Raw genomic sequence first — 11,816 nt, 5'->3', positions numbered from 1 at the left:
CTTCAGAGTCAAGCTAGAAACTGCCTATGCCAAGTAAGATTGGAGTCTACAGTGTAGGAGACAACAAAGTAGTAGGCTTTGGAGAAAAAGAGGAGAGAGGCGAGTGATAAAGGAAGCAACATTGTTGCATAGGACAGAAGTGTGGTAAAGCTTAACAGAAGAACCATTGGTTTTGAAACCAGCAACTCATTCTGTCAGGGCTGTCAGCAGTACAATGTGAGCTATGTGATGGAGCAGAACAGTGATTGTAAGAAGAATAAAGAGACTAAGTAGATGTGCTCAGCAATGGGACACAGCTTTTTGTTACTGGAGCATAGGGGCTTACTGGAATGGTGGGCAAAAACAAGGCATTATGAATGACACTGTGTGACATCTAAGTGACTTTGACTTTAGGGACAATACAGAGCCTTATCCATGTTACAGTATGCTGTTGCCTACAAATAACAACCAGTTTTCACGAGTCATGGCGTGTAAATTACACTTCCATCTTCTGCAGTCTGCACAGCTACCTTTTAGAACAGGTTTTTTATTTTTGTTTTTGTTTTTGTTTTTTTTTTTCCATCAGCTGTCTTTAAACAGAAGCTAGTTGTAGCCCTACATTTTGTGTGGTTAGGCAGCACTGGGACCTAGTGACCTAGATGCCATTGTGGGTGAAGGGAGCTATGCACTTGTCCTGGTCTGCACCTCCTAGAGGCACAGTCCCTCCCGCAATCCTTGCTGAGCTCTATCTTACCATCCTCCTCCTCCCTTCCATCTGAAACTCAGAGGTGGGATTTTTTTTGACAGTTTGTATTGTAAGAAATACATTACCAATAATTTTCTTCTATGCCTCTTGTGCTTTTCTCTTTGATTTCTCATCTCCAATAGATTTACACAAAAACAAATAACAGGGAAAACACATTTAGGTTCAATATGGACTAAACTTGTATCACTCTTGATTTATGCTTCTTCTGCCTGCAAAATACTCCAAAGCCAATTCATTCTAAGCATAAGTATTATATCATTTCTGCCTGTCTCTCTGTCTCGTGTGTGTGTGTGTGTGTGTGTGTGTGCGTGTGCGCGCGTGTGTGTGCTGCCGAGGAAGGCCTCCTCTGGCCTGCTGGGAAAATGTTTTAGGACATGGCTACATCCTCAGGGCCCCTTTTAACTGTTTTTGAGGCCAAATCTGAGTTTCCCAGGTTGATGTTAAACTTGTGACTCTCCTGCCTACAGCTAGTATCTGCAACCTGTGCCACCAGACCCAATGCATCATATTAATGCATAAATGTTACTGTCGATAGCTAGTGATGATTGAAAAATATTCATAACATCTTTATTGCAATTAACATAGTCAACAGCAACACTATTATATGAACGTTGAGAATCAATCATAGATCCTGAATTTTAAAAAGCCATACTGAAAATGATCAACTTCCTGCTAATGAATCTTTTATAAGCACAGTAATTTCTTTCTCCTGACATTGTAGACTCGACATGCACATCATAATATTCTTTCCTATCCAGACAGTCTCTGAATGCAAAATTAATCTTCTCTATATTACCAGCTACGGACTAACCTTACAGTCTCTGAGTTGCAGGAAATTAAAGTTTTCATGCTATATTAACCATACTACTGAATTTTGCAATTTAGATATCTAAAGAAGTTCATGGGTCTTCTAATTGTAATGAGTCAGACATCTTCAAGGTGTGGTGGTGCCAGGGTAAAGATTCGCCCAGTGTGTATCTGTAAAGATACTGAAATCGTGTACAATTACTCTGATTGTAGGTCTGACAAAATTGTGGCTGAGAGAAAAAATGGCATCTACTTCATTGCAACCAGTAATACTTACAGACTGACCCATTTGGTTAGTACACAGATTTTGAAAGTCTATAAAATTTAAAAAGGTTTATTTTTTTAAAGATTGCGTAATCTATACTTATCATTAATTTAGTTTTATCTCCTCCAGTGGTGCTGCTCCAGTATACTTATGCAGCGAGCTTTTAAATTATCCCTCCCTCTAGTAAGCATGGTCCAGTGCACAGATCTTAAGATGTTTGTGTTACCATGAAAGCGGCTTGTTTAGGCACTGGCCACACTTCCCTTTACAAAAACAGACAGCAAAGAGAGTGCAAGCCATCGCTTAAACAACATGGGGGTCATCTGCTTATTTTCAGCCAAGACAGCAAGAAGAAAGAGCAGGCAGTTGCCTTGGCAAACAGCAGACAGTTGCTTTGGCAACCGCCTTCCCGCAGAGCGTTGGGGGCGTGGCTGCGGCGGATGGGCGTGGCCTTGCCGGGCGGGCAGATAAGAGACAACCCTGCGGCACGGCGGGCGTGGCTGGGAGCGCGGCGCCGAGGCGGGTTTGGGGTTCTCCTCAGACCTCGTTGAGGGCGATTGCTCCGGGTGAGAAGCCCAGCCACTGCTCCCCGCCCTCAGTGAAGCGAGCTATCTCGCGGGCGCCACCATGACAGCCAGCTACTGCGTCCCGGTGCTCCTGGCCGCCTGGCTCGCGACAGCAGCGGCTGAGGGCCTGGAACAGGCCGCGCTGCCGGCGGAGGAGAGCCGGGTGCAGCCCATGACCGCCTCCAACTGGACGCTGGTGATGGAGGGCGAGTGGATGCTGAAATTGTGAGTGTGCCCACCCGTCCTGCACAGTGCCGGGTCCTCGCGGCGACCGCCATCCTATGGGGAACTGGCCCGGGGCTGCGGTGACGCCCCGGCCAGCATCTGCAGTGGCGGGCTGCGGCCTTCGCAGGGAGCATGCGCACGTTAACCCCGTCGCTGTCAGGTTGCGGGTGAAGAAACTAAGCCAGCATCCTTGGCCTCTTTAAGTGTTTTAGAAATAGAGGAGGCAGTATACCAAAGGGGAGGGGCGATAAAGGGGGGAAGAAAACCATGTGTTCTTAGAGGCATACCCCAAACTAGAAAAGGAGCAGCTATTCAGGGATGCATACACCTAGGGTAAGATATGTGTTGAAATTAGCCATTGCAGCACGAGTTTGTGTGAAATACTAGTTTCCCCTTTGAAGACTTTGAATTGTCATTGTGGAGATAAAACATTAACATGGGTGGCTGACTTAAATAAAACGGTTATAGTTTAATTCTGATGCCATAACATTTAGAGTTAGGGCTTCGAGTCAGTATCAAAATTGGATTTCGCCAATGGCAGGCATAAAGAAAAGGCCATTAACAAATAGTCCCCTTTGGACAACAGAAAATCGGTTTGTGGTGGCGCATAGAACCTTGCTTGAAGGTTATGGGCCGCAGTCCAGGACCAGGGAAGGGATATATGTTGATTGCAGCATAAAATTAATACCAGGGAAGGGAACAGCCATTTGAATAGGCTTTATAGACTTCGTGGGCATCAAGGGAAAATGAAAAATCTATGGAAACATAATTTATGAGACCACATTACCATAGCCCCCGGTCTCAGGTAATACAGATTTATCACTACCATTTGGTAATTAGATCCTCTCAAAATTGTATTTGTAAAATTTATTTGTCCAAGGCCACATTTTGATTTCTTTAGTTTAGACTGTATGTGGACACCTGTGTTGTGAATACCATAGTGTTAGATCAGGGTAAAAAAATACGTAATTTAAGGAACAGAGTGCATATTTATCCCCTCACACTATAGAGATATTTAAGCCTCCAAAGGAAATGCTGCTGTTAAATCATCAAAGCAGTGAAACTGTAAGACTATGGCTATGAGTATCCTATTTGGATGGGAATGAGGTCATATTCTATTTGAGAGAAACCCTTTTTCTTTTTTTAGATAGGATCTTACTGTGTATTTCTGGCTGGAGTGGAGCTAGCTGTGTAGACATAAGAGGCTTCCAAATCAGAGATCAGCCTGCCACTGCCTCTGGAGTGCTGAGGTGAAAGGTGTAAGCTCTCTGTTAGCACTGTCAGTTTTCAGTGCTTGGTTGTTTTTCTAGCTTTCTGGTTAGAGCAGAGTGTGTATGTTTTTATATGAAATATAAAACAGTCACAAAGAAAGGTCTCCTCGTATCTAATGCTGTTAACTAACTCCTTAATGATTCCTTTTGAATCCTCCTATCTCCCCCCCCCCCCTTTTTTTTTTCCTGTTTAAAGAAAAGAGAACAATTAAGCTGGGATGTTTGTAAGTTCCAGTAAGCCTCTAGTTCAGTGCTGGCTAACAACTGTTGGTTCTGTGGATGGGCCATATTTTACTATTTTAAAATGCCCCAGCCTAGATAGTTATCATCCATTCCTGTGTCTTGCCATGAGTCCAGCTATATGGTAGATATATATTGAGACACTCAAAAATACTTCAGGATTGGTAGATAGGAAGTGACAATGAAATGGGGTTATAGTATGCTATTATATCCCGTTTCTTTCTGGATGCCAGACACTGGTTCAGACGAGATACCATGACTCCTATCATTTTTTAAAAATCTATTTTCCTGTATTTTTGGATCTGATGTTGCTGATCCTTCTTTGAAAAACTCCATCATTTAAATATAAGACCTATTTGTATTCTCAGGACCACTATAGGCCTACTATAAATATACTTTGTATTATTCTTTCAAAATAGCTACTCCCCCATGTATATAAGAGAGATGCCACACAGCCTGAGGACCTGGGTTCATATCCCTGACACCGTGTAACAGCAAGGTACAGCTATACGTGTCTATATAATCTTGACACTGGGACATGTAGGTGGGGAAGTCCCTGATGCTGCTCGGTCATCTAGTTTATTAAATAGGGGAACTTCAGGTTCAGTGAAAGACCCTGCCTCAAATAATAAGGGGGAGAGAAATTGAGAAAGACACCCAATGTTGATCTTTTGCCTACACATACATGCACACACACATATGCACACATACATACATATGCATATATATGTGTATATATATATGCACAACCACATTCAAACATGTATACACACACTAATATCCATGCACTAAACTGTCTATTTGACTTCTCAAGTCAATGTTTTATCAGATGATCTGGTCTTATAATTGGAGGTCATTGGGAGCCTTCAGATAAAATGCATTTGTGTTCTGTAAAGAAGTATATTAGAAAGCTTTTTGATAATGTTGGAAAAATTTGACATTATTTTAAATGATAGCCCTTCATTTGTTTATATGCTACCTTTCTTTGGGAATCAGCTTTTGTATCTTGAATCATACAGAGCTCTTGTAACACAATTCATGCCTACATTGGTACTAATCATTTGCTCTTAAACCCTAGCAGTGTTTGGTAGTTTGAGACATGAATAGCTATCGAAAATTTAACTAATTAAATTTTCCTTGTCTTTTAAGGTTTGTTGTGCTTGGAATTGGATTTTCAATTTTGAAAGCTATCCTATTTGAGAAATACCAGTTGAGATGAATTTGTGATAATTTACTATTTTTATTTTGAAACATTTTACAAAGCTGCAAAATGACTCCATTACTACTTAGATTTCATTAATGTTATGGGTTTGTTGTACACTATGCTTTCCTCTCATTTATTTTCATGTATTATTTTATAATGTTTATTCACCATTTCTTCTTTCTCACTATAATTGATTGCTGTCCTTAAACAACTTCTGATGCTATTTTTAATTTCTATTGGCTTATATAAACTACCTTTAATTTAATTACTTTCTAACTTTTACTTGGCTCCTGTTATGTTACTTTTTAAAAAGTCTTTCATTATAATTTATATTTTAATGTAATTTTTATTATATTTTTTCATAAAATGTATTGTATATTCTTTCCTTCCCTCTATCTCTTGCTATATCCTTTCCACTTCCCTACCCACCCAACTTTATCTTCTCTTTTTCTCTGTCTCTCTCTCTAAGACAAACAAACAAACACAAAACAAAACCCAAATAAGAAAACCAACAAAAACAACAAACAACAAACATCTTAAAAAAATTCAATAACAAAAAAATTGCTAACCAAGGCAAAAGTGCTTAAAGAACCATGGAGTCTGTTTTGGTTAATATACCCAGGGACACTCCACTGGAGAAAACTGATTTTCTCTTTCCTAGCAGGTATCAGCTGTAATTACCTTCTTGGTTAGGGGTGGGATAGTATGCCCACTTCTCCTCCATGCTAGGGTTTTGTCTAGTTTAAACCTGTGCAGGTCTTGTGCAATACTGTCAGGTCATTAGTCTATCCATCTGTTTCTAGCAGACACTGTTTCCTTGGAGTTATCATCTCCGGCTCTTACAGTCTTCCTCTCCTCTTCTTCATAGATCCCTGAGCCTTGAGGGGAGGGGAGGGCTGTGTGTCTCTCATTGCTCACGTTGTCCACTTATAGGTCTCTGTCAATTACTACCCACTTCAAGAGGAACCCCTGGGATAAGTTATGAGCAGGACTCCGATTTACAGGTACAGCAACATGTCATTAGGAGTCATTTTTTTGCTGTGTTCCTTTGGCACAGGAATAATAATAGGCTTTCCTGTAGAGCCCGTGGCCTGTGTAGCCTTAGATCTTGGCCACTTTAGCAATGTCAGGAATGGGTTCTATTTCTTTGTGTGGGCCTTAACTTCAATTAAAAAGTGGTTCGCTATTTCTATGACATTTGTTCCACTATTGCAGCAGTTTATCGTGTAGGCAGGTTACTGTTGTAGGTCTCAGGGTTTGTGGCTGGGTGTTATTGATGATAGCAGTTCTCCAGTACTATGCCAAGTACCTTCCAACACCATGAACATTAGGCAGTAGGGCAGAAGCTTTTTGGATACTCCAGCTTGATTTCTCTATGTTTGATGTTATGAGTAAGTGGTGTCTTTAACAGCAGCGAACCAATAGCCTTGGCAAGAGTCTGATGTTGGTAAGGGTCTCTGGGACCCCTTTGTCCTACAACTCAACAAGATGCAGAGGTTTTACTTCTTGGTATAAGTTGTTTAGTTGGAAAATTGTCTTCTCCATTATATGGTGACTTGATTTAAATTATTTTCATGTGTATTCTACAGTAGTAAGTTTCTGTATGGCTTTCAAAATCCCTTTAGTGTTTTCTGTCTCTCTCTGTAGTCCCTCCTTTACCCTGCCTTCCCTAGTTCTCTTGTCATTTTTGTTCTTTGGAAACCCAAAATATGCAATATTATTCATTCTCTGTACTGTTCTGATGGTGTTTCCTCCCAATCCAAAGAGCTGTCTAAGCTGTCTAGATATCCATGCAGCATAATTTTGATGTGCTTAATTATACTATCAGCTGGATAAAATATGTTTTGGAGTGAACTTGACTTACTTCTATAAAAGGAATTAATTTTTATGGAGCATGGCTTCTGACTTTGTTCGTGGACTACTCATGTTTCAGAGCTGAGATTAGATACCTCGTTATGTAGCCTTGTGTTTCTGTAGGACTTCAAAGTTTTAGTATTGTCTTTCCAGTGTTCTCCTTCTACCTGTAGGAAAAAATGTTGACTTGCTCATTTCAAACAGTTAAATTTCATCTAGTTTAATAGTCTATTGTGTTTTCTTGTTTGAGTGTTTAGGAAGTAGTCACTGAATGGTTGCTTGGTACTTGTCAGGTTCCGGGGAGAGGCGTGGATTTGGGAAAGTGAAGGTGAAGGAGGTGCAACCTTGATTTCAAGGGAGCTGGCCATCTGTTGAGCTCGGAAGGAGATAGTGTGAGTAGCAGTCAACTATTTAGCAACTGCTTACTGAACAGTAGTCTTTCGTTAGACATTTATCAGTCGTCCTCAATAGGACGCTCTTCATTTTGGGCTGGACAGCTCCTTGGTAAATGAGAATGCTTGTCTGACTGGCTCTGGTTTAGGCTCTTAGCATTTCTGCTGATCAGCATCCAGATCACATAAGGGAAGGCTGTTCTTTAGGAAGCAGGGACCCATCCATATTTTTATCCTCTCTAGTTCCTGCAGGTGACAAACATTATTGTTGCAGGCCCATTTTGACACTCCTTACCACTGGGATAACTTTCCTCAGGAAACTCCCTTTTTACAATACCTGTGTATGCTGCATGGTTTTAACCACAACTAGTAAATATAAATTTGGCTATATGCCTTTGTATTAAATATTTCATTTTTCCATGACACTATAAACTTTATATAGAGGAATAAGATTTTTCTTCCTCTCTGTTTAACTCTAGAGCCTTACTATTAAATAGCAAGTGGTCAGTAGTTTTTGATTAAATGAATAAGTAATGCCACTTAGTTATTTCTTTATTGAGTTTTTTAAAGAATATCATTCAAAGAACATGTGTGTCATCTCCCATTTGCTTATTGATGCTTTAAGTGTTTTCCATAGCTTGGTCCTGCTAGTCTCTGTTCTAGGTACAGGAGATGAAGCAGTCATTGCCTTTGGGGATTCATTATGCCTGGGAACATTGCATTCCCTCACTCAAGCAAGGTGGCAGGGTTTTCATACCGCTTTAGTCTTTATTCTTTACATGTATAATTAAATGTTAGGCAATTGTGTTATAGGAAATGTGAAAATTAGCTAATAATGTTTATTATAAAATTAGCCTGTAATTATTACAGTGGTATTATCTAACCCACTATCAATCAGTAAAATATACAGACACTGGTTATATTTTAGAATAAGCTTCATGTTACCTGAAGCTGGACAGATACTAACCCCCTAATCTACCTTCCATTATCTCCCAGCCCCCATCCCATGGCGTATGCTTTAATAATTTCTATCTGGGCTATTTCCCATCTATAATCCCAAAATACTTGCTTATGTTGCTCATTTTCAGAGTTCCTCCTTCTACTCCTGGCCTGTATGGCTCTTTCCTATACCATGGCGAATCTGCCCCCTTTTCCTCTTCAAGTACCTCTCTCCTACCCAAGATCCTTCTTTCCCAGACGCCCTCGAACTTTAGCCATACCTCCTCACTCTGCCCTGCCCAGGTGTGGGCATTTATTCAGCCAATCGAGGTAACTTGGAGGCAAGGATTTTAAACATCATTTTGGGACACACGAGTGGTCCTTAAAGACAGCAAGCAGATCTCAGGGGAGAAATAATTAACAATCAAATACAAAGCACCAGACCATGTTGTTACACAATTGCCTTTCCCCTTGGTTGTTTACCCCAACTTTAAGGTAAGATGAGCTGCTGAAGGCACCATATAGTTCAGACACAGGATTGTGAAGAATAGAGCTGGAACGGACCTAAAGCCTCCTCCCTCTGTGAGCGGTATCCTTCCTAGTATCTAAAGGTGCTATGCAAGTTGCCGGAAGAGAAAAGCAATCAGTAATCCTCCCCAGCTGTAATGTGTAAGGCTACAACAATGACCAGCATGTCAAGATAGCCCAAAGGGTACAGTAGGAGTAACTAAGAGCTGTCTAATTAAACATAAGGCTTACTCAGTGGAGGGAATTTATGCCTAGTACTGTCAACCTAGCTAATTATCTACGGTTGGTGAGAGGAGAGGAAAGTCTATTAACTGTCACTTTTGTAAGACAATAGAATTTTTAACTGTATTCTAAATCCGTACCCTTCTGTCCACAGATAAGTGTAGCTCTACCTTCTTATCAAAGAAGCTTCTTTTTGCAGCAGATGGAGACCATTGCAGAAATCCATATCTGGCATAAATGCAGAGAACAAATGACTGTGGTGTGCCTAACCTCAGTTGATAGTTTATAACACAATCACTATACTAAAGCTCAGGGATCATCACAGAAGAGGCAAAGGACCAGGGCCTCTGCTGTGAGATCCTGCCTTCTGTATATATGGGGAAGTCAACCACACTTGATTGGTGTAGTTAATGTATCATTTGTTGACACTGTAATTTAATTTATTTAGTTGTAGAACAGTGAGCCTAGTATATCTTTCATTTTCATTGTCACAGTTGAGTGTTTGTTAAAGTAAATCCTAAGTAAATTGCCTATATCTGTTGTCCAGCTAATTCTTGTAATAACAAGAAAAACTCAGAAAACTGAGTACTCTAAGAAACACTGGTGAAAGTAGAACCAAGAAAGAAAAAAAATTGCCTTTTTTTTTTTTTTTTTTTTTTTTTTTTTTTTGGTGAATAAAAACATTTTTAAGTGAAATTTCTCTTTCTGATTTTACCTAATTGTTAGTATCTTTCTTAAAATAAGTACTTCCACCTAGTTGTGGCTAACATCCCTACCTATTTTTTTAATATGTAAATGTCCAAAATATTTCCAAATTTCATTATTTAAAATTTTCTGTTGTTTAAGTGGCAGTTAAAGTCTGTACAATAAGATTTTAAAAGAATTTTTTATCAGGACATGGTACGTGCCTGTAACCTTAGTACCAACTTTGAGGCAGGATGGTTGCTCATTCCAAATCATCCTAGACTTACAAGTAAGTTCAAGGCCAATCTGGGCTCTCCTGAGCTATTTACAGCAAGAGTCTATCTCTAAAACTAAGAGAGTAGAGCTCCGTGGCCATGCACATGGCTCTGTGTTTAATCATAAGCACTTAACACAAAGAAACAACAATGGCAGCAAGCCTTAGAATTTGACTAGCTTACTACTTTTCTTTTTTGGCTTCTCTTTTAAAGGCATGGCATAAACAATGATAAGACACACACACACACACAAATTAATAAATCCAATTTTTAAAAATCAGGAGAATTAGCTTTTTGGGGGGGGGGGAGATGGGAGTTGCAGTCAGATTACCAGGATGGCCTAATAATGTTTATTATCAGGCCTGTAACTATTATTATGGCAGTATAAGCTGCTAGTAATCAATCAAGACACAGACACCTGTTATATTTTAAAATAGCCTTAGTTAACCTGGGGCAGGGCAGATGTTAATCTCCTAAACTACTTCCCATAGTGGGACAACCATGCCAGCTGTTTCTAATAATTTCTGTCAAGCTACTTCCCATCCATAATCCCATATGCTTGCTAATTATCATCATCTGGGCCAAGTCTCCTTCCACACCAGCCACGCGCTTCTCCTCCACTTAACCCATGATAGCGCAACCTTCTCTCTCCCCTTTCCTCTGGTCTCCTTCCCAAGATTCTCTCTGTCTCCCCAAGCCCAGGAACCTTAGCCACACCTATCCCTTTTGCCCTATACAGGTGGCGCAGAGAGACAGCAAGCAGTAATTAGCGTCAAAATACATCAGACCAACAGATAGGTCTCACAATGCACTTGTGCCTGAGGTCACACATGTTCATCACTATGAATTGACATGTAATTTGCTGCACTCTAGCCCCTGGTGTTGTAATTTATATAGGTACAACATTCACTCATTGTGTGGAAACAATCTAGTGATATCAAATTTTTAAAATCTGTTTCATTTATTTCCTCAATATTTTGACTCTAAATCTTAAAAGTTCAATTTAATTAGACTTACTAAATTATGTCTAATTGGTGGCATCCTGAAATGTTTTTTTCAAAGTGTGCCATGTGACTTTTTTCACCTTGAATATTCTGTTCCAATTTTTGAAGATGATCGTTTTATTTTAGAGAGTTTATCTTCTAAGTATCACTAAACCAAATTGTTTCACCACTTCTGTCAATATATTTTTGTGACATTATGAAACTGTTCATTTTTCTTTAAGTTGTGTCATGTTATTATTTTCATGTGGAATTCCAGAATATGCTGGGGTTTTTTGTTCACATATTTTATGTTAAACATTGCCCTGGCATTCCTCTAACATAGTGGTTTTCAACCTGTGGGTTGCAAACCCTTTGCAAATCTCTGTCTAAAAATATTTACATTATGATTCATAACAGTAGCAAAATTAGTTATGAAGTAGCAAGGAAAATAATTTCATGCCTGGGGCCACCGCAACATGAGAAACTGTGCTAAAGGGTCACAGCATTAGGAAGGCTGAGAGCCACTGCTCTAAGACCTGTAAAGCTTATTTAACTGAAGTCCTGCTTTCAAATTTTATCTTGCTTTGTGTATTAGTTTCCTCAGGCTCCTGTAACA

The 11,816-nt window shown here is 39.8% G+C and overlaps 1 protein-coding gene across 1 annotated transcript in view; it reads left to right on the top strand.

Annotated features, from left to right (window-relative positions):
• Window positions 1-2,339: 2,339 nt before the first annotated feature.
• Tmx4 (thioredoxin related transmembrane protein 4) overlaps window positions 2,340-11,816 on the top strand; it is a 33,643-nt gene continuing 24,166 nt past the window's right edge. Inside the window, exon 1 of the mRNA XM_051144699.1 lies at window positions 2,340-2,608. Within this exon, the coding sequence (XP_051000656.1) occupies window positions 2,445-2,608 (164 nt within the window). The 5' untranslated portion in view covers window positions 2,340-2,444. The remainder of the gene's footprint in view (window positions 2,609-11,816) is intronic.

Source organism: Acomys russatus, chromosome 4, assembly GCF_903995435.1.
Source record: "Acomys russatus chromosome 4, mAcoRus1.1, whole genome shotgun sequence".
Classification (NCBI taxonomy): Eukaryota; Metazoa; Chordata; class Mammalia; order Rodentia; family Muridae; genus Acomys; species Acomys russatus.
This window is presented reverse-complemented; position numbering and strand designations above follow the sequence as displayed.